The sequence below is a fragment of the Branchiostoma floridae genome, chromosome 2 (genome assembly GCF_000003815.2).
Source record: "Branchiostoma floridae strain S238N-H82 chromosome 2, Bfl_VNyyK, whole genome shotgun sequence".
Classification (NCBI taxonomy): Eukaryota; Metazoa; Chordata; class Leptocardii; order Amphioxiformes; family Branchiostomatidae; genus Branchiostoma; species Branchiostoma floridae.
In genome coordinates, this window is record NC_049980.1 from 18,609,912 (window position 1) to 18,633,544 (window position 23,633).

Genomic DNA, 23,633 nt, shown 5'->3' on the forward strand with positions numbered 1-23,633 from the left:
ACATTACGTTGACACAAAAGTTGAAAGAAACGTGCATATCATTATTCTTTATGGGATTATTATGTTGATGAGGGCCTTCCAGCGGGTTGAGAAAAAAACAGGGAAAAAGAACAACTAGATTTTTGATCCTATCATGACGTCGTCCAATGTCCCAAGCAGCTAGCTGATGTATCAGGCCAATCGACCTCTAGGTCATATATAGAGCTGAAAATAGAACTCCGATGTACAAGGAAAATAATCCATTAATTTTAACGATAAAGCGACGAGAGAGAGCGTTTATTCGATCCATTTGGACTTCAATTATTTACCTCTCAGCAGAAATCAACTAAGATATTTTATCGATTTTGCATGGTGAACGTGTATGCCTTATCTGCTTATTTGCTATTTTCCGGTTTTGGGTCACATTTTGTTCGATATTCTATAATTCAAATCAGATAGGTATGTACGTGGCTGGTCAGTGAGCCCGTTAAGATGTCAGCGTTTGCGAAGGGAAATTTTGTTATCTCTTAGTCTCCGAAGATTCTAAAGAAGCCGTTATGCGTGTTGGTCTACAATGCTCCCTACGGACCAGGCTGTCAGTGCCCTATCTAGATCGAAACCTGAGAGACCGAGTGGCGCACTCAATCTAAAACCGCGCGGTAACAAATTCTCTCACTAAACCTGCTCACCGCCCCGCCCGTACACAGGTCAATCAGACAGATCTGTGAGTGGGCGTTTTGCATCTTTCTGTAGCATTACGGGGGGTGTTCGGAAAGTGGGGCCTTGTCGGGAAATGCTATATATATGAAGCTTTCTATCATTGTCCACCAAATTTAAGATTATTCCCATCATTGTCTTGCGAGCAACGCCCTTAATTATGAACGCTAATAGGTGATGGAACTTGCCATTGGTAGAATAGAGATGTGTAGGTCAATTTCAGAGCTCCCTGCCTTGCTTTGAGACAGAAAACCACTCAATTCTGGGTTACGTATAATAAACATAGCAAATTTTAAATTTTTAGCTTCCTCCTTACCCATGTTTTTCTTCTGTCCCACCTATTCATGATGATGAGCACACTTACCATCACTCATTTACGAAAGTAGTGCTGAATGTCAATCGTGATGAAAGACCTCTTCGCTTGATAATACAGCTCAGTTCTGCTGCCATGCCAAGTGCTGCCCAACTAGCACTTAGCGGTTTTGGATACCACTCCAAGAGTACTTGTTTACATAGTCACGTACGTTCTACAGACAATCATCCACCCAAAATATAAGAGGAATCGTTCACATTGCTGAACGCGTTCTTCTCCAATGGAGTGTGATAAGTGGACGAAACAGTTGTTAAGTGGGCTATGGTAAGCCGAGATTTAGGAGAGGGCTGCCTGTTGTGGAAAAAAAGAAACAAACAATGCAAAACCCTTTTTGGTTCTTATCGACGCAATGTTTCCCCCTTTCTCCCCTAGCTTTTACATATATCTATCGGCGAATATGCTTTAAAAAGAGATGACCATTCCATATATCAAATGTGAGACATCGAGTCGTACTGCTACAGCTAAAACAGAAAATTAACCCTGACATCCACAACATACATCCTTCAGATCTACATCATAAACGAACATTTCCACCGCTTTTGTCAACGTTTAAGCTCAACAACTTTAGATAAATCTTACTTAACAATTACAACCCTTAGTCTTCATCTCATAATAGTCTAACTATTTGTCCGTCGGGGCACCACAGATCTGGTAACATGTTTTCTCCACCTTCGAATTCCTTCTCTGTTTTCCTCAGCGTTTCACTTGGTGCCGTGCCTGTCCATTCTCTGATGTTACATTCCCATCTTCTTCGTTGCGTACCGTTCGTTCCTCCTCCCTGGACGGTTCTATGCGTTATAGTTTTTTCTAGTCCCGATGACCGTGACACATGGCACTCTTGTTTTTTCTGTACTGTTGTATTTGTACGGACCGATGTTTCGTTGACTAGATGCCGTACTCGGTAGGTGATCCCTAGAATCTTCCGAGAGCATTTCATCTCTGTCGTCTGTATTGTATTCTTGAACAGTTAGTGTGTGCTATCCCATCGCTACGCTATGTTGTTACAAACGGGATGGATTATATGTATCTTGACAGTTTTGTAGCATAACGACCTTGTGTAATTAAATATGACAATGTTTACATCGTCTCCATGGTAACTGGCCCATTTGTCGGGACATGCGCGAGTATTGCCCCTTTGGGTATATCAGCATTTAAGTTAGTGGTGACCGAGATTTGGTTGATTTATGGCCATTAAAATAAATCATGAAGACATCACATTGCTTCATTGATAATACAAGATGGATTCGCCTTTATTCTAACACATTGTGCCGATCGCTGACGCGTTATTTGTAAGAACAAAACAGCAGGTGACAAAACGTGAACACCGGTGGTAGATGTGTTAAAAGTAGTACGACTTTCGTAAATCTATCTTTTGTGAAATTCAAGTCAATTTTGGTAACAACCTTAGCGCTTCTAAACGCCTTTACCGTTTCAACAGGTAGATTTTAAAAGACTCCAGGTACCTTTCAAAGACCCGTTCTCATTGAAGTGTGTAAAAAGCCGTCGCCAGTCTTTACGACTTGATGTGAGGTATATTACGTGCACCATCATGGCTTTCGTCTTGTTCTCACAACATTTATCATCTTCCACAGAAATACATCACAACATTAGTATTGGTTGGTGGCTTGAAAGGAGTTATATTCATTGATAGAATCCCTCCTTAAAAGCGGCTGTCACATGAGAAGACATAGATTTTCTTTTGTTTAGAACGTAAGAATTCGGTTCCGAGAATGCTTGGTTGGCTGGTACAAACCTGAGTGAGTCTCACACCCGACAATACCGTTTTAATGAGAGTAATATGATACTTACATCGAAAATCTCAGGATAGTTATTCGAGTGAAATCCACATGCAACGCGCGAGACACAATTACCCAAGAGAACACCCCAGCCTATAGTTCTGCAAGCGTAAAATGGGAATGTATACACAAGGGAAGGAGAGACATAGGGCAAATAAATAAACAAGTACAAGCAGTAAAGTAAAGAAAAGCCAACTAATTTTTTTCTACCCCTCCGGTAACATGACCATAATGCACCCGGCCTCAAATCAAACCCAGCGGGAGCCTATAGCATTGTATTGTCTGAACGGATAGAAACGGCACTTGTATGCTTACACCAATATTGGTATTGCTTTGACAGATGTGGTTCAATTATGCACACTCTAAATGTCAGGAAAGTGCATTAAGCACAGATATAGGTCACTATAATGTATAGACGTGTCCGATAACGTTAGAGTCACAAGACCCGACTTACGTTCGTGTATTCCCAGCAGTAATGTTTAACCCAATTTGGAGAACACACTCAGACACGCACGGAATATCCAAGTAGATGTGATGGGGTCCTGGGGTGTTTAATGTTGCGAATATTCATTATCATCATATGTGCCAACAGATTCAGTGAATAGGTGATCGTTTTAGTAAATAAGATGTGGACTTAACTTAAAATCATCATAAAAACGGTGCGGCACAAAATGTTTACCACCCACCACAACATTTCTCTGAGCTATCTCCGTGAAGGAGGTGTAGTTCTTGGTGTGTGTCTATGTGTCTCTGTTTCCGACATAACTTATGAATCTATGGATAGTGATGCAATTTGGTATGAAGATACATCTTGATAACATATATATCAAAATCGATTTGGGGCATCTACATGTATGTGACTATCCTTGGTAGTACAGCAGAACTATTATTGTTTTCACATTAGTTCTGTATATACGTATGCAATGGTCTCGATCTCATTAGCTATGGATATACAGTGTATGTATAGTAAATGGTGTACATGATGTTATACATAGATTGCTCCTGGAATTAAAAACTCATCACATGTGAGTTATCATTATGTACTTCCTGTTGCAATAAAACACTTAATAGTGCCTTTACCTGCTGAATGTGCATACCAATCGATGCCTAGATTGTCATAACCCTGCCATGTCGTGCCATGTAAGAACACATAACTTTCAGTCTGATGGTCCAGAAGGGACTTTTTATGATGCCCTTACGACGGAATGACTCGCAGTAACCTCTCATTAGCGCATGCGTACGTAGGTCCTCTTCGGACGATATTAACTGATGATCCTAACAAGTAGACAGATTTGAGCGGTTCCTTCGTGTTGGCAAACACATTCCTTTTTCTCTACAGCAATAGTGGCACAACGTTCCCATTTTTGCCACAAATATAATTTTCCACAGTCATGTGGTGATGTTAGATGAGTTTCAATGTATGTCGTGTCACTTGTGCTTTCTTCTGAAGTGCCATCAGAATCGAGGATTTCGTGGGGACCCATGCCGGCGGCGCAATGTAAGAGGATGCAATGCGCTGCTAGTATAGATAGCTACTTGAAAAATTATCATGCTTCACCTAAGCTGGTGAGGATGACTGCGCCAAGTTTCCTACCGTAAGCTAAGTAAGGTCTAGGACGTTATGTTCACCACATATCCACGCTCCTATCGAGCTCATTTATCGGTATGTTGCAGATAAAATGTAAAATATATGGCAAGACGAACACATACACATTAGGTTGTGATCTGATGAGGGACCGCAAACGCCCGTCTGTCTTCATTAATACCTCCAGTGAAAATTGTTCTCCCCAAACCCGCGTGATCGTTATTTATGGGGACACGATCCATGGGGGGGATTACTTTCCATTCCTGTAAATTATCGGCGCACCCATTTATCAACGTGCTGGGGTTACTTACGGTTTTTGAGGACAGAAACAATCACAGACCAACATTTTTGTGCGCATATTCGAATACAAAGTGGCATTTGTTTCTTGATACTCTATGCCAAATCGGCATATTCCGTTTCAATACTAATATATGTGGATTTTGTATGAGGTTACGGTTTTTTTAGGACAGTGACAATCACAAATACACCTAAACTTGCCCGCGACGCCAAGATCAGCAGGACGTTTCCGTTTCAGCATTTGAAGCTATATCTCACACAGAGCCAATATTAATTGTAGCGTGTGGCTTGTTTTGTTCATTTTTTATTTGCCTATCAGCACCGAAGACGGTAAGATAACAAGAGAGAAATGTCTTGTAAGAAAATGGTATTTTAAGATTTAAAAGACTTCCTCTCTCTGTGTCTTATGGACTTATCTATAAGTGGATAATTAAGTGCTGGGAAGAAGAGGATTTTCTTCGTAATCCACTGCACCAAATGTCGCCATCTGTTCTCTTTTCTTTTAACAACAAGTATAACGAAATAAATTTTGTAAGTCAACAGTTTATGTCATAATGTTGGCAATATAACGTGCCTGAAATAATGCTCTGCAAGCGGTTTTGTTAATATACTATTTTGGAATACGCAATCAGAAAAAAATTGTATTGTCGGATTTTTTTTCAAATGACAAGGCAGTTACGGATTAGCTCACTCAAGTGACAAGACAACAAATACAAAACATGACAGCATTCATCCTGTTGCTGCGCAGAATGTTGCTGAAAAGCCTGTCCATTCCAATGATTCATTGTTGGAAGTTATGTTATGATATGTACGAACTGACTGCTACTATTTTCTTATCATCATCGTCGCTGTTCATGCAGGCTGTAGTATGGCCATATATACATTTCTGTCAGCTTATCGCTACAACGGCTAAGAACTTCATCACGTGGTAAACATAATGACATGGTGATGCGTAGATTAAACTGTCGGTTGGACTATTGACATGTTAGATGATGTCTTCTGATGTTGCAATGAATAGCCCTTAAGATGCAAGAAAACTCCTTGAGGATATTGGACTCCGTGATATCCATGCAGGAGACGGCGCAACTTTGTACCGACCTCTGGCCCTTGCTGTTATCCGTCTCGGCGCGACACTCCCAGTCGTTACTTCTGACTGCGCGGCGCGCACGAAGCGCTCTATCACCGCGCGCCAATAACCCGCTCTCATGGATTTGCTACGCTGAAAGGTTGTCCTGTCGGTTGGCAGCCTATCAAGCCGTGTAGTCATCTCTGAGTACACCGTTGGATAAATGGCGCCGTTATTCTACATGCTTAACGCTTTGGCGGACACTAAAAGCCGTATGAGGGGTGTTGGACTTGACCTGTAACAGGTGGATTTGATGAATGAACATCCATCGGAAATGTATCTTCAGATTCTGCGCCTTGCAGATTCAATGCACTGACAAGACGAGTGCGAGTATTGAAATTTAAGAATCTCTCTAGCTCTTACTATTATATAACGTCCTTGCTTTTATCGAACTGGAAGCATGACCGGTGGTTGAGACGGAACGTCATGCTTTTCCAGAAAACTACCAAGGGGAGGCAGATTATAGGTATAACGTATGAAAACAAGTACCTAACCAAACAACCTGGTTTCCATATTGCATTGTTACCCTAATATACAATGGCGTCCCGTCCCCTGTTGCCCCTCCCACTATTTAACTGTGTGATGTGGAACAAGCGGGTAACAACTCAGTTGATATTCCTGGCGCTCATCAACGTAAATGCTGCCAGCGCAATATCGATCATAAAAACTATAGTTTAGACATAGAAGGGCACCATAACACAACCATCACAACACTGTGTCAATGTCAGGACGTCTCTTGCTGATGGAAATCGATTTGTCATTTAGGCTGCCTTGTGTACAGAACACGTACAAATTATCTATCATGTATATGGCCCAACCTTGCTATCTCACACATGAAGGTATCGACGGTGAATAATATCGTATGTTTTAGAGCATTAACACATATGCTCAACTAGCCATAGGCCCGAGATGTTTTGATATGTCAAGGCAGTTGCTCAGCATTCAATCCGCAGATGGTAATTTGTGATTCGTGTGAAAGTAAATGGACGAATGTGGTGCGCATGCTACTTTTACAGTTCGTAAATTGTCGATTTGAGAGTGTAGCAGGTGCAGAAGCTTGCAGTATCAAGATACCCTCAGGCATCTGACATACGCATTCAGCATACGATAGGCATACATAAATCAAAAGTATCTATTCTATCTGAAAGTAGAACTCAGGTTTTCATTCCTCATTTCTGATGAATTGATGTAGCACCATGTATTTGTACCACAGGCTTTTTTCTGGATCAGAAACCTACTTTAAAATGTGACATGATATACTGTGTGTGTGTGTGTGTGTGTGTGTGTGTGTGTGTGTGTGTGTGTGCGTGTGTGTGTGTGTGCGTGTACATAAAACACACACTCCATACATGTCTCAAGGCTCAAATGGACACAAACCATGACCATATAGCTTTGTCGGTCTCGCGGGCAAACGTCTACATTTCGCCTAAAAAGTGTCACAGATTTGATTCTGTGTTTTTAGATTAGGTTTTGAAATGTCCTCGCTCACCGCAAAATTAGACGTAATTCACTCAGAGAGATGAGTCCCTTTTCCGGGGTTGGAACCGGGTTGTTTTCGTATTGATTTTCGTTTAGACGCTGGAAGGGGGAAGTGAGGCTACCGAGGCGTGGTAACTCATCCATGGGCCATCAGGGGGCCGATCCGGGGAGTCCCACATACTCTGTGTGTGTGCCCTAGAAACTGTTGCACCACTTAGAAATAACATGAGTGACTGAGCTGTTGTGTAATTTGTTACCTTTACCAGGAGGGTTCTATTTTCTGTGGGTTAGTGGATGCATAACTCGAAATCGCGGATGGATCCGTATGATATCTGGTGTGGATAGGTGTCAGCACAAGAACAAGCATCTTTGTATGGCAGGCCTTCCACTTAGGAGGTATCTTGTGGACATGCTATGATCATGCCTTTTTCAGAGGCACATAATTTTTGTTGTATTAGTTCCCATCTCCATTAGCGATATCCATCATTACTCTTCATGAGTCTTCAGGCTTATACACGTATGTTTTGAGGCTCACATGTCAAAATATACCTTACAAAATACGTTACGCTATACCTTAACTAAAATAATATCAAGAATGGATTGGACTGTAGAGGTTAGATGTAACGCCTACGTTATGATTCTGTTACATTTGATCATGTGCCTGATGACATCAGCGGAGTGATACACTTTCTCATGCTGGATACACGTATTTGAAGAAATTCAAGATGGCGGAGATTCAAATCCTGGTCAGGCAATGGAAACTAAAGTTCCACGACCTAATACCTTGCGTGATCGCGTAGCTAAGCTATCTACATGCCAAAAAGTATGACAATCCGTCAACACGTTCTTTAGTTATTCTCGTCCAAAGTTTGAAACACAATTGGCTCCAGTTCCAAAAAAAACTCGCAAGGGGCCGAACTCTCTGCCCTGAGCTACCTACCACTCACAAATTACGACACCGTCATGTCCAGAACGCGAAATATCAAACACGGAACAGACTGGAAAGTTCCACTACAGTAACTTAGAAAGCCGCTAGGGGACCCATTATCGAACTGGACCTTCATTTCCCGACCCCTACTCACATATCGAATATCATCAAAATCCACCTAAGGCTTCTCGAGTTATGCTGTTCACAGACATACACACATACACATACACAAAACAAACGCACTGAAAACATTGTCTTCTTGGTGAAGGTAAAGAAGAATCGATGGCATGCCTAATAGGTAAGCCCGGTCATCAGCGAAGATTTACAGAACGTCATAAAAACTGTAGGCAGGGCCCGTTGTCGTCTGACAGTTTCACGGTCCAGGGCGACACTTGATGAGAAATATGGTCGATAACTGTAAATTCTGCATGAAGAAAGAATTGGTGGTTCACAACCTAAGGGTTTGATATACAACTTGAACGATCCGTAGGTGAACTTAATAGGAGCACAGGGACGGAAGGACGTAACTATGTTACAGAAAATGGCGCCCAGCAATTTACTGTCAAACATATGACGTACGATGGAATTATGACCGGGGATTTTGCAGTATTTGAGATATGCAACACTAGTAGTTACAATATTGCAAGAATTTGCTGCACAAGTACGTTTCTGGCTGTGTATTTATCCATACGAAGAGTAACACTTACAGGGTGTTTTACTCACTGTTTATATCAATGAAGTAGGAAGGTGTTGACGGCCATGTTGGTAGGTTTTGACCTCCATGTTGGTGCCAAATTTGCATTTTAAGCGAAGAGTCTCATCGTTGTCATCAGAGATGGCCAATCGCATTCCAATATATTGGAATGGGCTGATCTGAACCAAAAACGTGTTTTTCAGATGCGCAATGCACCTATCTAATGAATGCTATAAATATTCACACATTTGTAAACATCATGTCGAAAATGAAAGCTTGCCATTTCAGTTTTGCTTTGTTAAACTGTATTGTATCCCTAAAGATTTGGCCAAAGTAAAAAAAAAAGATAATCCTACCTACCGACCCCAAACAGAAAACAACATTTTTTCAAGCCTAACCAACAGCTTTGCTAGCGCATAGCTTTTTGTGTCCTATAATATAGCAAAATAAACAACCAGGGGATCTGTCTGCAGCTTTCATACATTTACTATTCCTCATTTATCGTTGAAGCAATCACACAGTGCTGACTATGAGATCTCTCAAATTGATCGTGAATGCGTTGGCCGTTAAGTGCAAAGGTGCAGCACCCAATGGAGCATCTCGCAACATAAGCTGTCGCCTTCCATGAACACGACCGTTGTTTTGTAGCATCATCCAACTTTATGTACAGACTGCTACTGATCTAAATTTCCTGCATGTCGCTAGCTTAACTCCATTTCGTAACAGTCGATCTTTTCCTATGATTGTGGTTTACGTGATTTGTTCCAGAGTTTACTACCAGTGTGGTCATGTCACAGTTGATAGGGTTTTAACTTTGAACGTTACATTAATGAGTAATGAGTAATGTTCTTTCTTGATGAGAGCAAACTCGGCCAGGCCGAACACTACTTTCCCGGAGTAAAACCTTTCCGGGATGCACTGTTCATTGTGGTAGAATATTCCGCGCTTCGATCTGTTTCTATGAATATTTATGGTGGCATTTACCGCTACATCAAACATGTTTGCAAGCTTCGTTTATCATTCGTTGTCCATCTGTCTAGCTCTACGAGCAATCTCATTCCTCTGTCATATTGTACTTATGAACATTTTTCTAGCGGCGAAGGAAACGGGATGAAAAAAATGGAAATCCTCTAATGCATGGAATACACGTCCCTCTGCCTTATCGATCGAAATCATGTGTTAAAAACCTGAATACGTCTTTTCTTGGGTAACCTTAATGTTACGACTTCGCTCCTTTTGTGGAAGGTCTTATCTGGAAACCGAGAGGAATTTCAAAGGAACGAAGAGGCGATGGGGTGCCCGAATGTGTCGTTTGTTTGATAGCGAGAATGATAGAGACTATACTGAGGACGACACAGTTGGTTACTCTTGATTGCCACTATCGATTTAGGGATTTAATTTGTCCGAGCTTTCGATCGACCCTTTGGATTGCAAAGGTGTCATCGGTCCGGATAAAAAAACACGTGTCATTTTGTGCCCAATTCGTCCTATTTTTTCATACATGTCTCTTTTACTTGCCAAGATATACTGTTTCAAAAAGAGAAGTCCCATTGTGAAGACGACCGCCCTGCATATGTAAAGAGGTAGGTTCAGCGCAAACGAATATGGGAAGGTGGTTCGTAACGTACCGAACTTCTACGGTAACTTGTGAAAAGTGATCAAGGCGTGAGTCTTAGGTCTTGAATCCAATTATACGACGAGCTATATTTAGACGCACACAGTCATCAGTTATTCCTTTACGTGTACGGTAAGCGTGCTTTGTGAGACCCCACGGCTTCTCTGTCCGTATACGTATGCGGTTTGATGCGATCGCGTGGAGACAAGGAATAGCATACATTATTCCTGGACCGCTCGATCGCCATTCTTGTGTCAATGCGAGGATAGACTATCTTTGCAATTACTTGTAACGTTACACACTGCAATATGGCGAAGCATTAGTTCGTGTCACTGTCAACGAGTGACCTTCACTGATCAATTGCATGCTCTTGCAATATAGAATGCCATTTCCACTGTAAATACACATGCAATGTAACGTTGCGACACCTCCACGGGACACAGAAACGACACTTCGTTCAAAAACTCCAGCTCTTGTGTCTGCATTATTTTAACATAAATAAATAAATACTTTACAGTCTGTTACTGTTTCCTTTTAGGCAACTTAGAAACTCATTCAGGCCATGCTGTACACGGAATAGAGCATCGATTTGTGCATGGAGAGTGATGAATTACTGTTACCGTTATCCCTGTAATTTATGGTTTCTATTCTGTAGCTTCAGATTCATTTCGATTTGACATCGTAGTTGATGGTGTCGATGCCATGTTTAGCGCCCTAATGTCAAATCATCATGGATACGTGACTGGACGAACATGCGCGGATGGTAGGAGAACACTAGTCAGTACCAAGGACAGTGATCACATGGCTTACCGTTCCTGTCAACTATCTATTCACTACATCTTAGCAATCTATACAAAATAGCAATGTACGGAAAACCACCACCCATTAGAGTTGAAAGGTCGTCATACACAATAGAAACGAATCTACTTTTGGTTTATGATGTAGCACGTCAAAAAGAGTTATCATTGGCTGACCTTTCAAAAACAAGGCGGACATTTTGCCGAGAGAATCTACACAAGCTTGACACTCCAAAGCTCTCGTCCCAGAATGGAAACCAGTTTTGAAACATGTCAATGATATTGCTCAGTCAAGAGAGATGTAGTGACAGTAACGTTTATCCGTTTACCAGTCAATCAATTATTTATTCATTACGGTATTAGTTCCTAGCCAACTACATAAGAGAGTGAATGGCCTGTCCTAAAAGCACTGAAAACACAAAGGGATTGTCTGAATTCCTGGCCTTGTTTGAGTAGCTAAAGCGGGTGGAAATAGGATGAACCATATCATACTCTGCAATCTGGCGCAGTTCAAGAAAAATTTGTTCTGCTCACCATTTTGTTTTACAAATCAACTGGTACAATATGAGCAGATGAGACGTCCCCGCGAGAAGCTGGTAAATCTAGCAGAATATTTGTACACCTGGTGATGCGTACTACTCATGCAATGTACTAGTAATTTATGAGAGAAATTCAATGTTAAGCTACAGATTGTTAGAAAGTTAGGCCTGTGGGTCATCATAGAGTGTCTACTGCAAATCTGTCGACTTGATGATTTTCTGAGTTAGGTAGACACCTCTTTCTCAAAATACATGACCTACAAGTGGTGGACGGATAGCAACCAACTTTCACTCACGTAGCGTATATGGCTAACGCAATTTAGCATTTCAATGCCCTTTAGTACGAGGCTGGTTGGTGGGAGTTGGTCGGCTGCAAACAAACTTGTTTATATTCCAAAGTGGGTTGAAAGAAACGGCTCATGACTATGCCACGTGCTACGAGTCGTCAGTAGTAAATCATGTAAAGGCACCATCCCTTACCTACCATGACGTCAGTTTCCAAACAAAGGTACAGCAACAGAAGACAAATCATGTGTCTGTTCGATGATGAAAAGGTTTGCTCTATCCTCGGAAACGATTGTTTGTCATGCCGCCATTTTGAGAATATGTACACGTACAGAATGGCGTTCCGTTGCCGCTACCGAATGGCGTTCCATAGAACACCCGTGGTCCGTACGACCCGTGTCAGACGTTTCTCCGAGATGTCTGTCTTTAAATGGCCTGATCTTAAGTTGGAGTACTATGGAGATACCGATGGAGAGGTAACATGTTTATTGGGTGTGATGAGTGTGTGTGTGGTGTGTTTAGAGATGACGACTTAAACAATGTCGACGCTAAATTGTCACAAGAAACAGTGTCGCTGGGATGGTCTCTACTTCGAAACGGCTGTTCTAGGAACAATTCTAAAAGTTCAACGTTTTGATTTTAGATTTGATCCCTTGCCAAGTCTATGACCTATGAGCTATGATAAAAGTATATGGCATAGTTTCGTGCCTACAAAGTTGTCGAACAGCCTTTTCCCTTAGACGTACGATCTTTTATTTCTCAGACATTTCATACGGCAGACGACTAAGGCATTTACAAGTGATCTGTTTTAGGGCTTCAACAGCTTTCTTCTGATTCTTACGGTTTTTAAGTAGTGTTTTCAAGATCTTTGATCTCGCTACAAACGTTAGTCAACTTGTGATGTTGTCGAAAAAAGGAAGAACTCCACGGCGTTAGAAAGTAGCTGTATGTTTATTTCATGAATTCGTTGTTATCAAACAGAAGGTAGCACGAGATTTGTGCCACATACAAATTCCATTCAAGGACAATGTAAGAATACGAAACCTACGCGCGCATATCTTATAGAGATGAAATATTTACAACCCATATCTTTGTATTGCCTTCTTTGTCTCCCCTTAACCTCAACGTGTACGTGTGGAGTTGGTCTTATGATGACACGGTTCAACTATAAATCCATCATAATCATTTCTGCACCGGTAACAGAGTTCCAGAGGTGGGGGTATAGCAGGCGGAGTTATCGTTCCAAACTATGACAAACAAATATAAATGCTGATTAGTGTTGCACCAGGGCTTTACAGATACCCCTCTATATAGAAAGGGGGCACGACAAGCTTTCCTTAGAAGTAGATGATCTAGTGTGGCGTTAGCGTATGTTAGAATGGCTGCTTGTGTGTGCAAGCAGGTGGTTAGATCCTGTTTTCCGTTCTAACGGACAAACTTATACACATGCATTTGAAAACAAAAGAGTATCTGATACAATATCGTTACTGCTAAGGCGAGTGGTTTTGAAAAGGGTGCGGTTTCAACAAAAACAGCCCAGCTGTTTTGATGTTGTGACTTAACGTAACTAACAGTACCAGGTTTCAACCTACGTGTGATGCGTCAACGGTCGTGAAGTTCTCGATTTTTCTTCCTTTTTTAAATTTCATTTCTTTATCGGTTAAACTTGGGAGGCCTTAGGGGTCGATAGAGTTAAGAGAGATGAATATGATGGCGCCACGCAGAGCACTAGTAAGGCGGGGAAAGATATCACAACAAGTCGGGGGAATAAGCTTATAGCCACGGGATTATAGCCCTGACTCATGGTCAGATTCTCTCCGCGTTTTCTTCAGATCGGCGCCGCTGATAACAATATCTGTTATACCTGTCCGGCTTTTGAAGAAAGGTGTAGTCAAACAAGGGCAGAAACCAAGGAGACTAGGAGGAAAATCCACCTCTGGAACTTACACTTCGAATGAAAATACCTAAGTGTTCGGAACAAATCTGCAAAAATTCAGCGATATTCTTATTCGTAGTTGCTGTGCCGTATAATTGAACCTTCTGAACCCCACCACCCCCACCACCCTCCCCCCAACTAGCAATTTGTCAAACCCCCGTTCCTGTCTATGATTTGTGGACAACTCATCTCCTTTTGTAATGTTACGGACAAGCACCAGGAGCTAAACACCACAAACCTGTCATCAGTCAAGTCCGTTTTCCAACATTGAGAAGGGATAATTTGTCGAATTCTAGACAGGACTTTGTTTGCTGTATTAGGCTGGGTTTTTTTCAATCGGGGAGAGCGCTTTTGACGTATGAAACGTAGTTTCGTGTGCAGAATGCTATTGGGTATTTCAACTGTAGCTTTTAAGACATCAACCAGGATTACATCGTTTGTTCCAGTGTGACGGCCAATCACGATCGCTTCGTGAGATAACTTACTTACGCGTTGCTGAAAAATGATTGACATATCACAAACACCTCCTGAAAACTGTAAGATTGACATTCGACAAAAATGTCTAGAATTTCCTGTTTCGTTCATGATTAATATTTGAATAAAAATACAGAGTTTCGCTGAGATTCAACAGATTAGGCCACATTGGAACAGGTGCTCCGGGAATGTTGCACTGTCTTACGATTGGCTGCAGATCAAATGACTTGATAGATTGGCATGCTGTAGTGCCTTGGCACACTATTTACTGAAACAAAAGTTGTCACGTTAAACGGTTGTGCACTTGGAAATAGGGGCCGCTTATCCTCTATATCTGGTAGTTATATATTCGTATACGTGTCTATATGTCAATGCTGGCACACTGAAGACAAGTCTCTACTACATACATGATTTCCCAGACGTCTCTAAAGATGTCACGTCACAGCATTTGTAACGCTTCAAATAAGATCTACGGGTAGTTAATAACCTTGTCACGGAAAGCAACTCAAGGGCGAAACAAAGTACCGCTAGTCTTAAGCACTTGATTTGATGAAAATGATCGAACGGTATCACTTGCAAGTGGAAAACGTCCAATCTAAGGTAGTGTCCCAAGTTATTAAATCTCGTAACAAGCGGTATTCCCCGATAGGTACAAGGAGAGTAGCGGTAACGTAGTTCTGACGGTCTGAAGAGTCCCTGGATTGGCTGTTAACTCGCTTACTAAAGGCGCCTGAAACGAGTATGATACCTTCTTGTGCGTCAGTTCGTGCGCAGGCGTGACGTGCTGTGTACGAGATAACACTTCCCGGGCCGTGAGGGAGACAAACAGCCCGCGACAGGACAGGCTACTGCTGCATTTAGGTTCAAAGCACCAGAATCAAAATGGCAGACAAGATCGTAGCAAAGAGCAACCTTCTCGTTTCGCATTCGTCACGGCTTCACCGACAAGCTGTGCCGAGAGATTACTTAGCACAAGCTCCGTGTACAAAACTAAGTCAATTCTAGTCGTTGAATGTTGTATTCCATAAACAGTTGCAGTGAAGTTGTGCATGGCCCTGACTTCCGTGCAACATTAGAAGGTAATGATTTATAGACATGACAAAGACCTTTATTCGAGCAGACGAGATGCAGTTTTGCAGCCACATGTCTTGTAGTTGTGACTCATGGGAAGAGTAGGCTTCTCCTTTGCGTGAAAAGGTGGAAGATGTAAAAAAATTGAGTTATGGGTAGCAGCAACCAGGAACAATCCCATCAGACTACATTTAGGAATCACAGCAATGAGCTATAAGTTGTGAATTAAAATCGTTACCATCATACAGATGCCTACGATAGATTAAAGACCATTAAAAAAATATGTATCTAAGCGTCAGTATAGAGAAAAAAAACATTTATATACATAGAGAGAGAGGGGGAGAGACATGTTACATGGATGGGGCAGAAGATCTCTGTAAGACAACTCTTGTGCTTGAAATACAAATGTACATCGTCCATGTAAATGTCCCTTTGGCATCACCTGAAAACGCTCTACTCCAGTTGTCGTTTTTCTGCACCATTCTCTTCCCCTCCCTTAGTAGTCGCTGTAACGATCAGATCACATGAGTGGGAGGTCGTTACACACAGGCAGAGCGTATCACGGCCTCGTTTGTGATAAATCAGAAGTCATCCCTGCTGTGCCGTCAACATCTCACTTAATGTGCGATCTGAAACCCTTGATGGTAATGCAGATCGCAAAATCTGAGATTCGTGAGACAATTATTCCTGCGAACAATCCTCTTACCATACACCACCGTCTCAGAAGACGATAACCTGAAAACGTACTTACTAACATTCCAACTAGCCAAATACCGCATAAATATGATATTCATAATAATTATATTATAAGGATCCCTGTATTTATGGATACATTAGTCTTGAGTTATCCATCAATAGTTCATTAGTCTTTTTATTTCAGTAGAGAATATATACCTAGCATTTGATATGTTCCATGCGTTGAGATTCGTAGCTTTCTTGTCAAAATTTTGCAGATCTTTCTTTTTACCATTTGTAGCAATGTGATATAACAAAATATACATCTGTTGAGAAATCGAAAGAATGCGATCTTGTACTTTGATTTTATATCCTAAGTAAGACATGTTTTAAATCTGTTTCTGTAGACGTTCTGCGTCGTCTCCAAGCACTTCTCCGGGAGGAGGCACATCCATCGGATGAGCGCCAGCAGATCTCTCTACATCTTCTCGCCATTCAACAAGCTCCGCCGCATCGCCATCTACATAGCTGTACATAGATATCCTTTTCCAAAGCTTCATTGCCCTTATAAAGCACACCCCATCTCGTTAGAAATGTATGGGCCGCTGCTAGTGTAAAGCCTAGGGCTAATGCATCATTCATCAATGTCGGTACTATAGAGCCCGCTGCGGGCGTTCCTACATCCGACTGCCGGCAAACGCCGATGGATGCTGCAGGGGTCCCTTCGAGGTGATTTGTCAATCTGATCTCTTAACGGCCAGAAGGGCAGATAGCAAATACTTACTGAATGCAATAGCGAGGAAAGGGATGATGGTTAAACCTTGGCCTGGTGACTGTTTAAGAGTCGTGCAAATACTAGTCCTTCTGTAGAAGATGCTGCAAGTCCTCTATCAAGAATACATGAAGCTCAACCGTTACAAAAGACTGTTGAGTTATGCTATGTTGTCGAGGCGGCATTTCATTTGCACACAAACAACAAGTAGCCTATACCATGTACTATTTCGGCGTGTTTGTCTATCTGTGTGTCTGTGAACAGTATAACTCAAGAAGCCTTAGATGTATTCTGATGATATTCGGTATGTGGGTAGGGGTCGGCAAAACGAAGATCAGGTTTCATACTTAGCGCCCTAGCGACCATCTAAGGTCCTGTAGTGGAACTTCCGTTTTTTGATATCTCGTGTTCTGGATATACCGTAGTCGTGATTTTTGAGTGGTAGATAGCTCTAGTTTAAATCCAGGTCTATGTGTTCTTGTAGACACTCTGTTTTTTTGTGTTTGGATGTTGACCCAACACAATACATTGTTACATGAACAGGTAAAGGGTGAGACGGTATAGAAATGAATGGAAAAAGGATTGAGTTGACACTGAGCAATTGCCTTGTGGTTATCAAGGCCTAATAATTCTGTCGTAAGGAAAACGTCGTGAATGGTATCATGTTAACCTTCTAATTAATCCTTCTTTGCATCATTTTTAAATATTTAAGGCCATATACAGAATATGGCGCGGAGAATGCATAATTCTTGAACAAGTACAGCCACGAATCCAAATGATATCAAGGAACTAACAAAGATAGACTTTACAGATATAGAAGCAAAACAAAATGAACTCTACAAACTGTTGGTTCTTTTGCAAACGTTTCATCTATTTCATTTCATTTCTATTCTATTTTATCTTGTATTTGTTTCGCTACGATGGTGTCAAATCAATCTTTAGGAATTGTTTTGTTTTGACTTTGACTATACGGGATGAGCCCTTTCATACTCATCATCAATTTATTATCAATTCCGTTCTGCCGAATCACATTTCATCACCTCGGACCAAACTGATTTAATTCTATGGATGAAAGCCGCGGGTTCATTAATTTTCGGCTCCTCACCTCCTTAGACCTCACCGTGTCGACCCCATGAGTGGTCATGTCTTAAAACTTGTAATATTCCATCGCAAACCCTATTGGATGTGTTTGTGCTGCGTCAGCATCGAAGTACACCAGAAGACTTGGATTGGCATGCCACCCATGTTTGTCAGAGGAATATTACATTTGCACAGCATGAGGATTCCAGACAGTTAAAAGACGTCGTATCAAAACTGTACCGCACTTCGTTCTTTTGCAACAAGGAAAGAAATGTGAGGGGAGCTGAGGTATAGAGTGGACTTACAGTGGGGGACCTCTTGGCAATTCGGCTGCTTCTAAACCACACAATTCTGCTAAAATCTGATCTTGCTGCCGCAACTGTCAGCAATCATATAACACATCATAAAACACTTATCATAAAACACTTCTATCAGTAGAACTCTGATGGAAATATCAGGGGATATTCTGAATGACAGGGGCACACGGCCTATCTTACTTCGTCAAGCTAAGTTATCACAGACGACAATTCAATGCCAGACAATATTGCGCAGTTCCGTTATTCCGTGACTTTGAACAATACCGAGGCCATGTATCCACTATGTTTCAGCCAATAAGGATCGTCTGCACAGTCCCACAGGATCAAACGTCTTGTATTGACGGCGCCAACGTTCAACCAATTACCAGGTCTGACAGACACTGTACACGGCAGGTTCGACCAGAATTGAATTATAACAAATCGCTTTCATCTATGTCTAAAACTACTTGTTAAGGCTGCACAGAATTACATGTTCATGTGTGTTGAATTCTAAAACCAATTCGTATGGCAACGAGAAAGTTATGGAAACGAACATGGTTGTTTAGCGTTCGAGTGTAGGGAGAAGAAAAACTTTTCGTATGATGAACAACCTGTATATGTTGTTCATGCCCGAATAAGTCTCACAGTTGCGAGTGCGGCGCGAAGCACTGTGATATAGGTCAAAGTTCAAGATCCTCGGTTAGCAAATAATTCTATTTACATAGACATCGTCTTGACGCAAAACGACAAAAGGGAAGTTTTAAAGAATTATGGTACACAAAGCTGATGTTCGGTGAGCCCGGCTTTATTGGCATTACTCATATGACCAGGCCAGCAGCTATAATCAATATCTTGAAAGTGTCAAGTACATGTAGATGCAGATCGTGAAGATCGATCAAGTTATTGATCATCGTTCCCCAACTTGAACTCTATCAGTGAGAAACTGAAAAGAGGAGAGGTATGCTGGATGCATAAGCCAAGGATTCGGCTGTCGGAATCAGGCCAATGGTTTTTAGTGGGACAGCTAGTGGAACTGGGGGGGGGGGGGGTGAAGCCTCCCTACGCCAGGCCCATGGGATAGCCGCTAGGATAAGTGGGTAGGCAACACCGTTGTTTCTATAGAGTCACTTAAGGCCGCTTGATCCTCCAGCAACCCTCGAAATGAGAAAATAATATCTCCTTTGAATACGTATGGATTTTCGGGCGATTTCTCTCACTACCCAGGTGTTCAATGGAAAATAACGTGTTGCCTGAGGAGGAAAGCTGCTCTATTATCGACTCATTTTCCAGTTGAGGCCCAAACAAAAGACTCCCACATCACACCCCCTCCCAGGTCAGCCTAAATACTTAACTTCCAAGCAACATTGATGGAAAAGAACAAACAGCATACCCGAGCATCTAAATTCTAAATGTTGAACTGAGTTTTATAAGCTAGTTAACACGAGGTTCATAAATGACGCAATGTGTTCCTGTCTTCATCCCCTGGCACAGCTGGTGACATTACCGGCCGTGATACGCCCGGCTTTCTCCTCTCGATCATCGTACAAGTTTCCCGTATTTGGCGGGGGTAGCTTTTCATGTGAAAAATACGCTCGACCTTTTCGCGCTTTTTAAATCGACGACCTTGTGGCAATAAACAAATACAGCAGAAGCCCGTTGACTGTATGTAGTGGGGGCCTTATAACGTACGTACGCACGAATCCCTTCTCTCCCGGGCTTTAACAGCCTAAAATAACTTTCTAAAGCCCATCGACTGCTTCACAACTATGGTTACATGTACTAACTATAAAAGAGCGGTAGATGTCGCTGCAGTATAGACTTTCGACAAGATAGTTTTGTATGACACTATTTCACTCGTGCTTACGTTTTACATCAATAACTCTTCCACAGCTAGGCTAATGACTCAACGGCGATGCACAAAAAGATGACCTATCAGATACCGTATGCCCGTCTCAAAGATGCCGCAATGTACGCACAGGTATCAGCCCGGTATATTGTAACCAATACGGCTTGTAGATGATATGTTGTGTCATGGAAACACTCAGTGCAGTACGATCGATTAGGTATTGTTGTCTTCATCAATGATACCTAGGTCAAGGACAGGATTACAAGTGAGAAGCGATCAATAGTCGTTAGTATCATTGCACCACTCCCTCGCAGTAATGCCCCCCCCCCTCCTTCAGTTATCCCCCAAACACGACTTTTTTGGATACCTCAATTAGAGGAGTGTACCGACTGCTTTTGTCATCTGAAAGACAGTTGCATCCATGGAAATATACATTTTGCATAATTGAAATCTAGTACAGCATGGCAGCCTGTGTATCTGTGCACCCGAACCTAGTTTGTGTAACACAAATGGTCATTGCCCCCCTCCCTTCGAAGGGTCCTGACCAATGGCAGAGCTGCCAGACACGTAATTTAGATTGGCTAATCATAATCCGGACCTAGAGATGTAATGCATTGGTTCACCATGTATAGTATAAGGCCCCGTTCATGATGTAAAAATCAAAACGGATGCATCCGGGACCTAACTCATCAATGTTACTTCCGGCTACAGTCGTTACCATCTAATGATCACAGTCTTTGTATCATGGCCTGACGAAATACATATCAGGAAAATATTCTCAAAAGGGCGAAGCAATAGCAAAGAACGAAGTGTTGCATGCGCCGAAAATAGGATTGAAACTGGCTTTGACACGCCTTAGGTCCCAGGAGTGACTGGGAGCGTTCTGGTGGTGACCTTGAAATCATTATCAATAATTAAAGGTTGCCCCATGATGTCGGAGTTTATCTCCTGAGACATCCGTCTGAAGGGTTCTGGTATTCACCTGTACTGGTGCGGTCTGCCCGGAGTCTGCGCTAGTCTCAGTGGGACGGGGACGGCTTTTACGTATTCTGTAGACCTTTCTAGGATTAACTCAGCGTGTCACGCAAAGGGAGTTCATCTCGTGCTGGATACACGGGTGCGCATTTGTGTCCTTTCTAAAGTTTCTGTGTAAGAACAGACAACATGGCACTGCGTTTGATTTTTACTCTTGAAAATTTGAGATGATGATGTGATGAAAGAAAATTTGTTTAGCCCAGGGAATGTCTTTAACTTCGAATTCATTGTTTCCATATATGTAAGATGCAATGAGTTGCCTGGTCCAGGCGTTTGTGTTGCTGATTTGAAGAATTGGTACTTTCCTTGACATAATCTTACATTTTTTGACATTGCTGTGATGTTGACGATTGTAGTGAACTGCGTGTTTCTTGCCCTGACGACCCCGATTGAACTTTCAGAGTAAGTTGTTCTTTTAACTCAATGCTTGGCTTTCAGTACTGGTTTGAATTTACTCAAATTACTTGAATATATGAGGATAATAGCTTACTTCAAATTTGAGCCTAAACTGATTCCTCAAACATTTTAGTACCATATGAACCAGCTCACAGTTCTAAGCACGCATGTGCACATATTGTAGTCTAAGATCCAAGTGTAAGTCCCCTGTCCAAAATGCATCTCGGCTGCACATGCACGCTTGGAATTGTGAAATGTCTATTGTGGAATTTGTACGTATAACTTGTCTACATTGTAACTAGCTGAAGATAACAACCATCCGAATGATTACAATTGCATGTAAATCATTGATGACACCTAACGTCTCTTTGTATCTCCTCGAAGGTGGGTGTTTACAGGGATCTACACTTTGGAGATGGTTGTCAAAATCATCGCAAGAGGATTTATCCTCACGAAGTTCACCTATCTCAGAGATCCTTGGAATTGGTTGGACTTCTTAGTAGTATGTTTAGCGTAAGTACCTCTTCCACCTGTATGCTGCATACACAGCAAGGCTTCTCCTTGTCGCTAGGCTGGATGTGACGATATTGATAATGATACATCAGGCTTCTACAGAATATACATAGTACAGTTATCATCCAGTGCGACCATATCGTTGTACATTTGTTCGAGTCCAGACTAGACGCGTTCTAAACTTGATCATATCGACAAAACCGACTACATTATTACTTGATTTCATTCACTCTGAATTTGGACGGAAGACGCCACAAGCTATCTTCTAAGCAAGTTGTTAGGCGATATGTCACTTCTTATCCGAGATAACTTTAAAATCTAGAACTGTGTGAGAAAACCTACATCATGTCAACACCAAAACACAATCCACTGCCTCGTGGTGGATACATCTAACCCATGTGGTGCATTTATTTCAACAGGTTCGTCACCTTGTCGGTACCTGACTTAGGAAATTTGACAGGCATCAGGACCTTCAGAGTTCTGAGAGCACTCAAAACCATATCAATAGTACCAGGTTTGTACCAAATGCGTAACCCACTTTATGCCTTTTTTCACTCAGGTTCGTCACATTTTCATTATCTGACTTAGGAAATTTGACAGGCATCAGGACGTTCAGAGTCCTGAGAGCACTCAAAACCATATCAATAGTACCAGGTTTGTACAGACATTCTTGGAATAAGTGGTAGAGAAAGTTACGTATACATGTCGTGGTGTGGAGTTCTGTCGGTAAGGTCTCAGTAGCTTGTTAGATTATTCATAGTGTGTGTCATAGAGAACAAATCATTGTATTTGACCATCATGTGATGTGATGTGATGTGATGTGATATGCCCTTTTAAATCTCACAAAGCTAGTACATTGTCATTTACACATTGCTATGCTGTTGTGGTCATAATCGTAAGGCAAAACATTCCATCACGTCTATATATTGATATCAATTTGTGCGCCGTGTCATATAGAATATCAAAAATATCAATACAAACGGCTATCCACAAAACCCTTGATTGTTCCCCATATCAGGCGTATCAAAACGTATAGACATGTAGAATGACCGGTTGCCGAATATTATTTATTCATCAACAGTTTGTAATTAGGACACATCCTTGTTGGTCAGCCAAATTAAGTTGATACGTTTAACCATGGCTTAGTGATCAACATCACGTGTAACAATACTGTATCTGACCTGGACTTAAATGATGTCTATCCCCATTGTACAGAACAGGGTCTATCACGCGTATCTGCATCAACTGAGTTGTCTCATTGCTAACATATGTCCGTGTTGTACCTTTCTTTCCTTTACAGGATTGATAACAATAGTGAATGCTCTGCTC

At 41.7% G+C, this 23,633-nt stretch overlaps 1 protein-coding gene across 1 annotated transcript in view; it reads left to right on the forward strand.

Moving 5' to 3' along the window:
* The window catches only part of LOC118407736 (sodium channel protein type 4 subunit alpha B-like), a gene marked incomplete in the record, with an annotated part of 58,292 nt that overhangs the window by 7,201 nt on the left and 27,458 nt on the right, over nt 1–23,633 (forward strand). The window contains 4 exon segments of the mRNA XM_035808256.1: nt 16,774–16,904; nt 21,717–21,797; nt 22,176–22,304; nt 22,724–22,818. Of these exon segments, the coding sequence (XP_035664149.1) occupies nt 16,774–16,904; nt 21,717–21,797; nt 22,176–22,304; nt 22,724–22,818 (436 nt within the window).